General features: G+C 42.3%; 1 protein-coding gene and 2 long non-coding RNA genes across 3 annotated transcripts; 1 reads left to right on the forward strand and 2 right to left on the reverse strand.

Moving 5' to 3' along the window:
• The first annotated feature begins 937 nt into the window (after positions 1 to 937).
• Positions 938 to 15,403, forward strand: slc30a2 (solute carrier family 30 member 2). Its single transcript, XM_035617145.2, has 8 exons — positions 938 to 1,047; positions 7,900 to 8,111; positions 8,208 to 8,354; positions 9,382 to 9,535; positions 9,663 to 9,888; positions 10,413 to 10,518; positions 11,418 to 11,552; positions 11,790 to 15,403. Exons 1-8 carry the CDS (start codon positions 965 to 967, stop codon positions 11,933 to 11,935), a joined length of 1,209 nt encoding a protein of 402 aa, XP_035473038.2. The 5' UTR covers positions 938 to 964; the 3' UTR covers positions 11,936 to 15,403.
• Positions 961 to 9,448, reverse strand: LOC118289914. Its single transcript, XR_004786275.2, has 5 exons — positions 9,324 to 9,448; positions 7,881 to 8,378; positions 3,658 to 3,810; positions 2,597 to 2,645; positions 961 to 1,562 (listed from the first exon to the last, which is right to left on the reverse strand). It is a non-coding gene; the product is annotated as an uncharacterized LOC118289914 (long non-coding RNA).
• On the reverse strand, positions 10,260 to 11,766 carry LOC124849590. The gene is made up of 2 exons (XR_007030086.1): positions 11,381 to 11,766; positions 10,260 to 10,527 (listed from the first exon to the last, which is right to left on the reverse strand). It is a non-coding gene; the product is annotated as an uncharacterized LOC124849590 (long non-coding RNA).
• Positions 15,404 to 15,463: the final 60 nt, after the last annotated feature.

Here is a 15,463-nt window from a genome sequence, read left to right on the forward strand (position 1 = left end):
TTATACTGAAATAAAGTTCAAGAAAATGACAGAATATTATCTTTTAAATCATCAACCGATTAAGGCATAGAGCAGACATTTTTAAGCATTTCATACTTATTTTTTGAAATCCGCATAAATCTGTCATAAAATACCGTTTTGCACTGATATCGAGTTTTTCATGCTGATAAAAATAAATCAAACTGATGTGAACTAATGTAAAGTGACATCAGAGTGACATAAAAAAAGCCATCATCTTTTTATATCTTTTTTTTATATACAGATATGTGACCTGAAAACTGTATTATTGTTGGAATACTGATTTTAATTGTCTGTGATTTGTATGTTCTCGTGGAGGCACTTTGTGAAGCTACGTCTGAAAGGTGCTATATAAATCAAATTATTATAATTATAATAATTTTTATAATTACCAAACTAAAACTAAAAAAAAAAGAGAGATTTATCGCGATATATCGGCCGATCTACCGTGAAATCGTGCAGTGGACGGAAACGTCCAGCTGTGTTTCGTTGATATTCTCGATCTTAATCTCACAAACGCCTGGTGTGGCAGCTGATTCATTGCACGCCGACGCTCGTGCACGTTGTCCCGCCTGCACCAGGGGCTCAGTCCCACTCCTTCTCCCTCTCGTCCAGTCACAGCAGCTGCAGTGTCGAGTGCGCTGCGCCTTCCTCCTCTTCATCATCATCATCATCATCACTGCTGCTGCTGCTGCTGCTCCGTGATCGAGGCTACGACTCTGATTCAGAACCTCAATGAAGGGATTTATTGGTCTGTTCTCACAGCAACGAGGTGTCGGCTCGTGACTTCCCACTGCAGATCGAGGACCTGCCGATTCTCCCCAGACTCAACAACTCCTGCAGCATCCTCCAAAAAAATAAAACAATCACCTCAACTTCTTTTTTTTTCCCCTTTTCCTTCTTCTTCTCCCGGACACAGGGACACTCGACCCACCGGGCTGGATCCATGGATAATAACGCCGCCAATTCGGAGAAATCTCAGCTGATACACGAGAAGAATGCCAAGATGTATTCCCTGAAACTGCAAAGGTGGGAGCGGCGGCACGTGTCGCGCACATCATAAGTGCAGCTGCACGGAGAGAGAAAATGCTCTGCACAATGTCACATATGTGGCGTTTGTGTGGTAAAATTGCTTGTGGGAGAAACTTTTTGGGGGATTGCGTCGAGTTGAGTGGCCGGTGAGGAGGAGGCGATTGTGATGTTAAGCGCCAAAGACGCGCAAAAGTGAACATTGCGCACGTCTGCAGGAGATGGAGTAAAAGCAAGTGTGTGTTGCGTTGTGCAGGTTGTGTGTAACGTGTAACGTTGTTACCGTGGTGCATGTTAAGCATGCCCCCCCTCTCTCGCCGGGCTGTTTTTTTTTTATGCGAATGAACAAATTCAACGCTTGGCTCGTTTGTGGACAGGCGGTGACAAATGGCCCCGGGGCCAGTTCACTGAGCAGCGCTGAGAAAACTCATCATCTGTCATTAGGCATCATCAGCATCATCATCATCATCAGCAGCATCAGCATCAGCATCAGCATCAGCATCAGCTCGTTCGGGCTGCATGGGACGGAAAGACACGGAAATCGCCGAGAGTCATTTACACAGTTAATCGGTGTAAATATTGAAATTTAGTCTGGGTTGAAAAAAAAAGGCAAACGCATCCAGAAAGTGACAGTTAAAAAATAATAAGATTCGTGGCCCATAATAGAATAAAAAAATAATCATAGTTTGATTAATTTCATCTGAAAGGGTTTTAAAAATAAATATGAAATAAAGCATATGTCTTAAATGTGGAGCTGCAGTCTAAAAATGTAAAGAAAAATAAAATTGGCCATTAATCTAGAATTGAAGGGGAAAAAAATCAGGTGCAGCCCAATATCAAATATTAAAGACATCAAATAGTTAAATGAATGAATGATATTGTTAATTCTGGCGAGCAAATAACATGGCCCAGATAAATCAAAATGTTCACTTCACACAGTAAAAACATGTCGCATCAGAAAAGCAGCTGATGTACAAACACGTGGTTTGCAGCAAAACGTCGGAAGAAAAGAATAATATATATATATATATATATATATATATATATATATATATATATATTTCAGAATCAATAACCTGCAGAAGTTATGGAAATGATTTCTCATTCTCCACGTCTTATAAAAGTGGTTGGTCAGTGAGTGTCGAGGCCTCGTGGCGCGTCTGCTTCCCTCCATCTAATCGATATTAATCATATAGATATTTTTTAGGTATAGTTGCAGAAGTAAGAAGGAAAACCTAAGGAAAAATATAAGGAAACGTGTAAAATCTGATAAATAGTAGAACTACAATTATGAACTGGCTGTTCCTGCAGAGGCCTCTCAAAAAATGTGACAGAAATATATTTTTATTATTATTATTATTATGAATATCGGTTCAAAGCGAGGTGGTGTGAATGACGTGCTGCTGTGTGTATATCTCCGCGTGCGTGCGAACGTGCGCGCGCGCGCGTTTGTGTGTGAGAGAGAGATGTGCATATGGCACAACATTTGGGATTTCACGCACCATTTGCGCCATGTATGTGTGTGTGTGTGTGTGTGTGTGCGTGTCACCTTTAGCGTTTTTTCCCCAGCTGGCATCGCTCCTTGCTCACATTTAGACCTAAAAATATGCGGTGTAATACATTAAATAATACAAAAATTGTGCATCAAAGTATATTTTATAATGCAAAAAATTAAATTACGGAAGAATCTACAACTTGTATTTAAGGTTGTTTTTTTAGATTCCGCAGAACCAACATCTAAACTTAGGATGTCACGATATGATATTATGTGAAAAGATGTTCGTCGTCAAATGTGGCATTAAAATAATTTATTTGATTAGTCAGTGAGACAAAACACGCTACTTTAATATGTCGATGTTGGATCTGAGAAAAACAAAAGTGCAAATTTTCCACAATTTGTTTTTACATTTTATAGAAAATAACTAATTTTAAAAAGACATCAACAAAAGTTAGTAAATCATCCATAGTTATAGATTACTTTGATTATACTTGTCTAAGGATGAGCAATATTTTCCTGCCAAAGCAACTGGCAGACATTAGGTGTCCAGCTTATACTTCCCCTAATCTCCATTATCAATCAATCTATTGATTATTTCCTCGATTTGTCAACTAATCTCCAAGATATCAGTGAATCGTGAAAAACATGTCCATCACAACTGCTACAGACCAAGTCGATTGACATCTGGTCTCCGACCAAGTGTCCAACTTACGCAAAAAATGTGCACGAGTACATGACTTAAACGAATAACTGAATATCGAATCTGACCGTTTGAAACTGCATATTAATTTGTCGGTCAACCAGCCAATCGATTGTTTGACCAACTGCTTATTCACATTATTCGTGTGAATAAAACACAAATGATCCTGCGGTGTGTGAGGTAACCTTCATGGATCCTATGGAGATGAATTGTTTTTTGAAACCAATACATTCTTCATATTGAACCCTAACCCTGACCCGATTGAAGTTAAACGCAGCATTAATATCAGTACAAAATCATAGAAAAATGCTTGGAATGTTACGTCGATTGGAGGAAACGTGACAATACGCATGCGCCACCGGTGAACCGAACAGCGACCTCATTCTTATTGTGTCGTCGGCCTCAGACATACCTTCCTTTTGGGGAGCTGTCACGACCTCCATCTTTATGGACAGTTGACGATAGATACCAGACCGACAGCCACAGACAGTTTGTGGTTTTACAGGGGTTCAGTCCCGGACCATCTCTTGTCTTGTCTGGCACAGTGATCTCCTGAGACTTACTGCTGCAGATGAACAAAAGGGTTTTATTCTTTCAAGAAATAACTTGTTAGTGAGCTGTAAACGCTGCTGGGTTGGATTTCGGGACCTTCGGTTGGACCCAGGAAAACTGTTTCCAGTCGATGACATGTAACAAAATGATAATTCCGTCATATCATCATCATAGTCACTGGATGAGCACGTGTTCCCCCACAGATAAAAGCAATATTTCATTTTTGCTCTGCAGCAATCCTTCTCTCACTGCAGGCGTTGTTGTGTCGGCTACAAATAACAGTTTGTGGCACGTTCGGATGAAGCAGATCGCAGTTTTAATTAAGGGCTCAGTGGTTATTTATTCTTTTCATTTTTCGGCGGACAGCCCTTTCCGAGGGTCTCTTCATATCGTATCATTTCACAGATCACTGAATATTCCCCTCAGGTCTCGGGCCCTGCTGACGCTGAGAGTCAGAGAGAGAAGAGCCAACAAACACTCGTACCTGCCCTGTGGGGATATCGACAAACAGATTCAAAATGAAATTTGATATTGATATTGATATTAAGGAGAGCCGGCACATGTTGTAGTACCGTCATTTTGCTAAGCAAGCACTTAATTCTACAGCGAAACAACGAGCAGAGTCGATGTCTTTTAGGTCGGTGCGCGAGGATGATTGCTGCAGAAACGTTCCAAATGTTCCGGCTCATTTCAGCAGTTTGTGCTCCTCATCTCATTGTCTCGGTCACTACACAAAGATCACGATCACGTCTCGGGGTTGCAACATAGATCAGCTGGTAAATCGTCAGCTTCTGGCTCAGCTTCCTCTCCACCACGTTGTGTCCGCTACAACGCTCGCATTAGTGCTGATGATGCTGCACCAGTCCGCCTGTTGATTTCACGCTCTGTTTTACCCTCACTCGTGATGAACAACGCCCCGAGACACTTGATTCCCAAACCGAAGTAGGCAAAGACCCAGCATTTGCTGGCAGAGATCCAAGGCCTCGGACTGCAGCCCAGCAGCTTCGCACTCTGTTGCAAACTGTTCCAGTGAATGAAGGCAACAGTGCCGCATTGTTAAAAGCTCAGGGATGCGCAAACCCTACCAGGGTTTTGCACCAAGAGCCCTTATGGCACTCGTGGTATAGTGGTACCTAGGGTACAGCTTCAAAAGACCCACGAGCCAAACATGCATCTTCCCTCACCACCGATCTCCACCAGCGAATTCTTGGATTGCTACCGTCAACCGTTGGACTCCAAGTAGCTAGTCTCCACACGTGGCCGTGGCCCACGCAAATTGAATGTCCCCATCCTGTCTTGGGGAGGCAGGAGAAGTTCTTCCGGAGGCGAGACGTCACTGACAGGAGCATGGTTCCCAGGCAACCCTCACCAACACGTTTGGGTTTACCATGTCTGTCTGGAGGCGGCACGGTGGGGCAGTGGTCAGCACTGTCCTGTCGCCTCACAGCCTTCAGAAGGTTCTTGTGAACTAACCTCCGAGGGCCTTTCTTTGTGGAGTGTGCATGTTCTCCCCAGTGTCTCCCCAGGTTCTCCAGCTTCCTCCCACAGTCCAAAGACATGCAGATTGGGGTTTGGGGTTAATTGGAGACTCTATGTCCCTCCCTATGACCCTCAAAGGATAAAGCAGTATAGATGGATGGACGGGTGGATGTCTGTCTGGCAGGCTGCACCATCATCTGACTCAGTTTCTCAGTTGACATCTTTCCCTCCTCGCGTCACCCGAATGTCCGAGACATACGACCACAGATCTGATGACACAACCACAAAGGCGATCATCGATCTTAGGCCGAGGTTGTTCTGGTATCAAGTACGTTTGTGTCCCTGACTGCGTTTGAACATGGTGTTTGTTATGGCCAGTCCAATTCATCACGAGCTCTGAAGTCCAACAACAAGAAGCTGTCAGGTTCAGATCTGGCAGTCTGTTACTCCACATCAGCTCCGTCCCATTTGATTAATTTATTAAAGTTAGCTTAAGAGATTTTACAACCAGTTTAAGACGACATAAATCTTATTGACAAACGTGTAAAAGGAGAAATGCGTGTAATGTCTCTGCAGGCACATGAATCATAAAACGCTCGTCAGATGCTTTTGATTTTCTGGATATTGTAGATATTTGTCAGGACAGGGGACACCATGGATTCAAAACGTCCCTGAAGGGTTTTAAAAATATCAGTACACATGACTGTGGAATATATATTTGATTACATTCTATGTGGGATTAAACATATCTTTAAAACCTTAGATGTAATACGAGGAACGTTCTATAGACAGTTGTTTCTTCTGCTCCTCTTGGTCATCGTTGTGTGTAATCGTCTGTGTTTGTTTCGAAGACGATTCTGGCCTGTTTCATCTGCATAATCAGACATACTCAAGGCCTCAGCACAGCATGAATCCACTGTATGTGACATGTATCTCGGCTATATACGTGCATTCTGTGCTTATATATATATATATATATATATATATATATATGCGTGTGTGTGTATTTGGGGGAGTGTTTGCTCTCGTTTTCCACTCGGCTGGTCCCTTTGCGGAATGGATATCTCCTCGGACGTGTCCGTGCGTGTGTGTGTGATAAAGTCTAATCATGGTACACTGACAATCTCCTAAGTGAAGTGTGTGATGTTAAGTGTGTGTGTGTGTGTGTGTCAGTGTTATCTGAAGTGAGTCCAAATGAGGTTTTTTCCACCTCATTTAGCCACAATATCGCAGCTCCTCCCTCACGTGGTGAGAAGAACAGCAACCGATGAAAATGGGGGAGTCAGCATTCTGTTTTGTTCACATGATTAAAATCCAGTTCTATTCACGTGTGTTGTATCGCAGGTAATTTAGATGCAATTAACTTTGAAAATTAGTCGTCGGAAGAAATTACACATTGATTTGCGTTATCTGGCAAATGTTCTGGAAATTTGGTTAAAGTTTGAACTACATGAAACTAATGAGATGTTCATGCTGTGGCCTTGAAATTTCCAAGAAGCAATAATGTTGTGATTAACCGTTAAAAGGCCTCAACACTTCTGGACGGAACTCGACTGTAAAGACGTTTAGGTCACGTACAAGTGTTTTTACATACAACTGTGCTTTTTAAAATTATTTTTGAAGCATTTTGTGCTTTTATTGTCCTAAAAAAAAAAGAGGGATGAGACATTAAACCTCATCCTGACCCAAAAATGGGGAAGGGGGGGTTCATAGTCAGAATCACCTGTCTTTCAGCAGAAGTTCTTAGGTCTTGACATTCAAATATAGTCATTACATTTCATTAAAACTGTGGTTATATGTACCTTCAAGTCTGAAAATGTACTTTTCTAACAAATGTAGCCTGATAAAAGATGTTTTTCGACCTTCAAATCACATAATCTCGGTCAACGCGTTCTGAAATGAGTCATCGTGGTAAAAAAAAAACTAAATGTAAATGTATAAAACAAACACAACACACTCATCGACTTCTGCCCGGTTCTTGACTCGATGGCCCGTCTCACCATTTTTTCCACTCAGGCGAACATTGATCGCGATCCACTTTGTCAGATTTCCACTACGACTCTAGCGCTTCCAAAAACAATAATGTGCCCTGCTGCAACATTTATTCAGAAAATCAATTCCACCAACCAGGTATTATATTGTATATATCTGTTGCTGTTACAGCGCGAACACACACACACACACACACACACACACACACACACACACACACACACACACACACACACACACACACACACACACACACACACACACACACAAACAAACAAACAAACAAACACTTGTGAGCCAATACGTCCGGCCACAAGTTGCATCTTCCAAAAAGTCTCCATACTCTTTCTCCACCATCACACCAGTTTCTTTCATAACTGTAATTTACAGAAGATTAAAGGACAATCAATAACTAGATTTCTGCCTTACCTATAAAGGTAAGTATACATATACACTTCTGCATTTAAAAAAAGAAAACAGACATCACATTCAGCCATGGAAGGCCAGTTAACCTTGACCGCCTGTTGGATTTTCCAAAGACAGGAATGCTCAAATCCTCCACATTAAAACTGTAAAAAACTTAAAGGGATGTATTTTCTCTCTTCCACCTACCCCGTGTCTCTCTCTGCAGCGCCTTTCCGGACTCCAAAGAGCAGTATCCCGACTTCCCTTTCAAGAACGGCGGCATGGCCGGCGCCATCGAGCTGAAGCGACCCGTCGGCGCCCACTGCCACGGCACCAAGGCCCTGGTGCGCGACGAGGGCGTGGACAGGATGCTGGCCAGGAAGAAGCTCTGCATCGCCTCGGCCGTCTGCCTCGTCTTCATGATCGGCGAGGTCATAGGTAAAAGTTTGGAAGCTCAGCCCTCAGAACCCCTAACCCTCGGCAAATGAACGCAAATATTTCCTAACGTCAGTTATTTCCTGGTTGTTCTTTTAGGGGGCTACCTGGCCCACAGCCTGGCCATCATGACGGACGCCGCCCACCTCCTCACAGATTTCGGCAGCATGATGGTGAGCCTGTTCTCCCTGTGGATCTCGTCCAGGCCGCCCACCAAGACCATGAACTTTGGTTGGCACAGATCAGGTCAGAGACAGCGCTCATATTACTCTGAGGGCACAAACGGATGTTTTAAAGGACGAATGACTGCATGAACACTTTACCACTGATATATATTCATAAACAATAATCACAGTATCTGGCAGCAGAACCTGTGTCATCTACAGCCAACATGTTTGAGCATTGAAAAGGGGCGACATCGACATGTTTACATTTTCCGACTGGTCAATGCTGCTGCTGTTACTTTCCTTTAATTAAGGTGGTGCATGTGAGTTTGAATGAGTGAATTTGTGAGTTGTAAGTTTCACTGAATTTGCAACATGCACGCTGTGATTTTCAGCTTGAGAAAATTTAATTTTTATGTGTTTTATTCATCAAAACAAACACAATATATTATATATACTTGCAATCCACGAACAAGCCCTTGATTAAAACATAATAGCTTTGTTTGTGGAGGTCTCAAACTACCAGAGACTATTTCACAACACTCTCCAAATCATTTAAATTAATTTAAATTTTATTACCGCCTCATTTGATTTCCCGACAGTTTCTTTTTATTCTCTTGCAAGGCTGCAACATCTGAGTATAAAAACCATCTCTGAATTTTATATTTAACGTCTAGCAAGCTGCAGGTGTACGTGAAACCAATCCAAAGGCACCGGTTTAATTTATTTATTTGGTAATGAACTTCTCTTCCTGTCTCACTTGCAAATTTTCGTCCTCCAAGAAAACAATCTCAACTTCATTGCACCTGTTTTAGCGAAACCTTCTCGGTGGTGGCAAGATGTGTAAACTTCCCGCAAAGAGTCATTGAGACTGTAAAACTGAGCTGCATTCAAAGCTGCAAGTGATGCGGCGTAACTGTACGTCTATTCTACACATGGTTGAAAATATGGGTGCCTATTGTCTTTTGATTGGTCGTGATTTAATTTGATGTCCTGTTGCAGTGTTCGGACAGAGCTGTCTTGTCTTGATGCTGCGATCGATAGACGGTACCTTTATGTTAAAAGTGAAGAAGTATTCCTGCGTCTCCCTCTCTCTTGTCCCTCCGCAGAAATCCTCGGGGCGTTCATCTCAGTCATATCCATCTGGATCGTTACGGGGGCTCTGGTCTATTTAGCCATCGAGAGGATCGTACGCAATGACTACGAGATTGATGGCCACGTGATGTTGGTCACCTCCGGGTGCGCGGTCATCGTCAATATCATGTGAGCACTTCTGAGCTTAATGGGCATTAATGGGTTTGATGAAGAACATTAGAATATGTGGTGGTTGTTTTAGAAGCATGTCGCTATAAATTCCAAATTTTTTTTTTGTGCCTCTGTCTTTCTGCAGAATGGCCTACATCCTCCATCACTCCACCACCTTCCACTCCCACGGCAGCGGCTACCACCACATCGACGAGGACGGTCAGAGTCCCGTGTCGCACGGCCACGGCCACGGCCACACGCTGCTCAGCGGCCACGACAACACGAGCGTGCGCGCCGCCTTCATCCACGTGGTCGGCGACCTGCTGCAGAGCGTCGGCGTCATGGTGGCGGCGACCATCATCTACTTTCGGGTCAGATATAGGTTCACATTCCTGTTGGGGTGAGACCGAAATGTCAGTTTGGCCCTTTAAGAAACTCCCAAAACCATTAAATAGGATCCAAGTATGATGCATTTTAAGTTATATTACAGGCATACATTTTTCTAATATTAATCTACATTTTCAATCGAGTTTTGTTGAAGAGCTTTTTGTAATTAAATTTTCAGGGTAAAGATAGTCATTGTTTTGTATTTTAACAGAATATGTAATATATCCAAAAATAGGGTAAATACCAAAACAGTGAGTTTATTAGGTAATTTCAATTAACGGTATAATTCAAAGGCGTATTTAATGTGTATAAAGCTGTCTGGAGAACGCTTGTTTATCATGGATGACAGGGTTAAATATTCCTGTCATCATGCAAAATGTTGCCTTTTTTTTTTTTCCTGCCCTGAGCGTTTTATGACCTCGTGACTGTGGAAAACACCATCTGAAGTCTCTTCACTGAATCTCTCACAAGCCTCCTTTAATCTCATTTTTTTCCGCTTATCTTTCAGCCCGAGTACAAAGTCGCAGATCCCATCTGCACGTTCCTGTTTTCCGTCTTCGTCCTCTGCACCACCGTCACCATCCTCAGGGACGTCTTCAGGATTCTCATGGAAGGTACGGGACCTATAGGGATCAACTGTTTTTTTGCTTATTTGGTTGACAGAGAAGAAAGAAAAAAAATATATTCTGGTGATGTTGACACGGATAATGGTCTTGACGGGCCTCATGGAGACGCCGTCATTTAAAGAAATAAAAATGTTAAAATAAAATCACAAAAACAAATCGTCTCTCAACACTGGAGAATTTTTTGTCAAAGTTTTTCAAAATAAAATGAGTGAGATCATTATCACTCTTATTTCTGTCGGCGACATATAAAATTATAGACGTTTCATCAACTTTCCAATCTTTGCGCTAAGCTAAGATAAGCTAAGCAGCTGCAGGGCGTAGCTTCTTATGTAACACATACATGAGAGTGGTATCAATCCTCGCATCTAACATTTTGCAAGAAAGCAAATTCAGGCATCACGGAGAATGATTAACTATTAAACTTGCAGCAGGATTTTTGCTTCATGTGAACACAGACCTTTGTGCTTTAACTCGATCGGCCGTTTCAACTTTGAAGTGTTGAAAGACAGAACAACGAACGAGAACACAGATGGTCACATCCTGGGTATGTGCTGGAAAGTTTTGAAAAATTCTCATTGCAGATGACTGATTTTACTCCAAAAAACGACCGTCGCAGAAGTAAAACCTGAGGCATCTTTTGTAAACACTTAGTGACGACAGAATGAGCCCTACGGTGTTAGCGAGCGACGTGATGGCCGCAGCATTCATTTTACATAATTTTTCATACCAACGTTGATTAAAACATTACAGGCTGTCCGTGATATTACGACAACTTGCGGTGGGGTTAGCTGTTACCGCAAACTCAGTCCAAATTCAACTAAGGTTTAGAATATCCTAAGTACTCTCTGACCTGTTGTGTGTTCATTTGATCCTACTGCTGTTTCCAGGGTCTCCTAAAGGAATAGAGTTCAACTCGGTGAAGGAGGTGCTGCTGTCCGTGAAAGCCGTGAAGTCCATGCACAGTCTGCACCTCTGGGCTCTGACTCTGGGCCAGTCACTGGTCTCTGTTCACCTGGCCATAGGTAACGTATGGTAGTGATCTCCTACACGCTTCACTACAGCACAGGACAGCGCAGTGGGCTAGACCGGAGTCGAGTTTCCTGGTTGAGAGTAGCAAAAGCGTTGAGTGGAGTACAGGTCAGCGGATTACGGAGGGTTCAGAGGGATCAACTTGAGCTTAATCTGGTCAAATTTAGAAGAAAACAGGACGGTAGAGTACAGCAAACCCTAACTATGTTTTCTACTTTCTCTCACGACAGAAGAAGGTGCCGACCCTCAGTCTGTGCTGCAGGAGGCCACCGATCTGCTCCACACCAAGTTCGGTTTCTTCAGCATCACCATCCAGGTGGAGCTCTACTCTGAAGACATGAGCCACTGCTCCCGCTGCCAGGACCCCAGCGACTGAGACTGACCCTGACACTGGACTGAACTGGACTGGACTGGACCCAACAGGACATGGAACGGCTCCGGCACATTCTCATTCCCTCTCTGGGTGGGCTGCACCAGTCACAGCTGTATTCACAATGCGTAGAAAGAGATTTTGGTAGATTGTTCTGTTCGTCATAAAGAGTCACGGCGAGGTCATTCATGTGTTGGTTGTCGAGTGCAGACGCTGGTGCTCCATGCAAGTTAGGAAGATACTAAGTCCAGGGTATGGTGCTCCTGCTCCAGTCCTTTAGGGTTCATGGGCTTTTCACCACACACTGGGACAATTTCTAAAGCAGAACTGAGGTTAAGCTCACAGAGTAAATCAGGCGCTATCTTGTCAAGAAATCTATCCAGACTAAAAGAAAGTGGAGCCCCGACCAAGACAGTTTTGCCAAAATGTTGATCTTGTCTTTACAAATATGCAACCGAACCATTAGACCTCCCCAATCTCACCTCCGTCATTCTCATCCTGTCACGACAACACAGAACAAATTTGCGCTGAAGTACAGTAACGAAATGATTACTTACCAATAGATGGAAAAAAATAACCATAATAGTGCACTTCCTGGCTCCTGTAGCTCACAGAAAAAGTATTTTTACTTACACTTGTAACAGGTTCCGTAAATTTGTCCATGCGAGAAATTCCGGGCCAGACGCTGCTTGCAGACCTACATTCATTTAATATGACCGTGACCAACATGAACGCTGGAGGTCCATCGTGAGCCCTCTTTAGAAGAATGGAAGTAAAAACGGGATAACAAGTGTAAGGACATACCGTAATAAACTGTCAATTGAATGGATGCTAGGCCACTAGCACGAGGGTACCAGTATTAAACGTGATTGGACCTCTACAGTCTTAAACCTTTAAAATGAAATATGAAGTTAATAAGTTTATATTTATGCAACTATTTTCAGGAGACAACGTATATCTGTTGTGCAGTCTGTCCAAGTGCGTGACGCTTCGTGAAAGTTGTCAATGCTGACTGAAAACACTGCCTGACTTTTTGTATTTCATGTGAATTATGGAAACTGCCAGACACGGGAGCAACATAATGTTCCTCAATAAGGCTTCTACTTATTGTCTTACTTCCTTGATAAGGCAAATCCTGATTTATTGGTATGGAGCGCACTAAACAATGGTTTTGAAGAGCGTGTGCTAAGGGGGTAGTATGGAGCACCCGATGCAACGATCTACCACATGGATGATTTTGATGACTGTCGTTTCAACGCTAACTTTACCAAATGATCATCTACCACATTCTCACTCTACAATCAACTGTCATCTTTGCGCCATCAGCCTGCTTTTCAGCCAAAAGGGTCAGACTGGAAGTTCTGCACCAGTAGCTCGACATAAATGGCATTTTCAAAAGGGTTTTGATTGCGGAAAAGTTCATTACAAAAATCTCGGTAATTTGTACCACTCTTTTTGAAGAATATACCTCTCTACAAATATACATTTGTACATGCTCTTGGTTGTTGCCTTAGAGGGATCACAGCAAACTTTGTGATTTGGGTCGCGTCATCATTAAGTCCCAGGAAACCCTGAGTTGGAAAATTACAAATGTGGAGGATTTGGGTAAAATGGGCCCTGGTCTGGATCCCTCACATCCTGATGCTCCCTTTGACACATTATACTGTATTATACATATAACTTATACTTGATTCATGTGGACTTCACCAAACTCGCCACTTTACTGTTCTTATAACAACATGCCAAAGATGAGGAGTCACCTCCATCTCCATGCTGGAAGGGTTGGAGCGTAATAAATCCAGGATCTGAGCAATATTCAGTGGAGATATGAGGATTTTGTTGATATGTAGTCGATGTGGATTGGTTGATAGGTAGTGGATGTTTTCTTACGGTACCGACAGCCTCACAACTGAACATGTTAAGGACTATTTTTGGCGTTAGTTCTTTTTTTGATAGTTTTGTTGTTTTCCTTTGTTTCAGTTTCCAGAGTTTGCACTTGAAAACTCTACGGGATCACTTTTAAAGCCAGCAAACAGCGAGCAGGGTATTGATATTAACTGAGGAAGTGGGAAAATGGAGTGCGAGTAAGTAAGTGTCAGGCTGGAACAGCACTCAGCCGCTTCCATCGAGCCGGCATTCAAGACTGAGGGCAGAAGTGATTTAGTCCTGCAGTCGGATGATTAATTTGAGATTCCTGCCGTCATCCGTCTCGTCTATCCGTCACTCCCCCTGTAGCCTCGACGTTAACGATCCATTTTTTATTTGTCTCTCTGTTCCCCAAGCTTTCATCTATCTATCCATCAGTCTGCCGATCCATCTGTCCAATTGTGTCGTACAGCTACAATTTTCAGTTACTTTTCAGTAGACTAATCTGTGGAGTGGGATAAATATCCGACACAAAATCTTACATGTAAATGGTGCTTGTGCTGGATTACGGCGGTGCGAGTAGGGCGATCACGGTGTCATCAAGATCTCTAGATTCGTCCTCTGGGGACCATAAATGCCTACTGCATTTTTCATGGAACTTCATTTCCTTCCCTAGTTTTTGTTTGGTACTGGTCATATTTTTGGACTCAAGTAAAGGTAATTAGTTTGTCTCCTTCGCACCAATCAGAAAAGCCAACGAGCCGGTCGACATGCCTGTAATGTTTCACAGCTGCTATGAAGTGTTGATGTTGATAGTTGTTTTTTTGTTTTTTAAAGAAAGAACATCCATTCAGATCCAAATAACTTGCATGGTTGTTTACTGTTACGTGATATCATGTACATAAAAAAAAAAATCTTGTTCAACTGCCAATCAGAAAACGTTGATAGACCACGTGGACGATTAATCAAAAAAAATTGAAATTCTATATTTTCACCAATTTTTAAGGACAGACTTGTATATTTAAATATAGAGTACAACAAGAGTACATATGGACCCAACAGCTATGAAGACTACGTTAAAACAAATTGAATGTAATGAAGACCAATGTGTTTTACTGTACTAGTTTTGATATACAGACGTCATTCCTTTCATTCCAGCAAAACACTGTTTCCGTTTGTTCACGATGAAAGTTCAGCTGTTTGAGAATGCTCTCTGTATCGTGCTGTTGCCGTCTGTGACAAATTAAATGTTGTGTGACTGTTGTAAATATGTCAAATATTGTGTATGATTTTGTGTATAGTTGTGTAAATACATTTACCTCCCTTGTGAAACCGGCCTTTAAAAAGCCCTATTTGTCTGTATTCTGGTGATAATTTGTAAAATCCCCCCACTTGTCACGTGCTATGTTTGATATTTCATTTTTATGTGTGGCAAGAGTTTTTTTTTTGTATAAGTGAAATAAACGAGTTCAGATGATGGAAAGAGGCTGGATTATTTTAGAGACGATGTACCAGAGCAACTCGTTCCCTTTTGTACCAAAAAGCTGGACTAAACCAGTTCCAACAAGCATATAGATAATTTATTGGCAAAACAAATTAATAGTAAAAGTTCTGGGCCTTTTGAGGACTTGTGAAGAACATCTCCAATTTGTTGACAAGTTCCAAACT

This window comes from Scophthalmus maximus, chromosome 18 (genome assembly GCF_022379125.1).
Source record: "Scophthalmus maximus strain ysfricsl-2021 chromosome 18, ASM2237912v1, whole genome shotgun sequence".
In the NCBI taxonomy this organism is placed as follows: Eukaryota; Metazoa; Chordata; class Actinopteri; order Pleuronectiformes; family Scophthalmidae; genus Scophthalmus; species Scophthalmus maximus.

Coding starts and splice junctions, on each gene's coding strand:
- slc30a2 (XM_035617145.2), top strand. CDS start 965: ATGGATAATAACGCCGCCAATTCGGAGAAATCTCAGCTGATACACGAG. Junction 9,889..10,412: donor CGACCATCATCTACTTTCGG/GTCAGATATAGG, acceptor CTTATCTTTCAG/CCCGAGTACAAAGTCGCAGA. Junction 10,519..11,417: donor CTTCAGGATTCTCATGGAAG/GTACGGGACCTA, acceptor TGCTGTTTCCAG/GGTCTCCTAAAGGAATAGAG.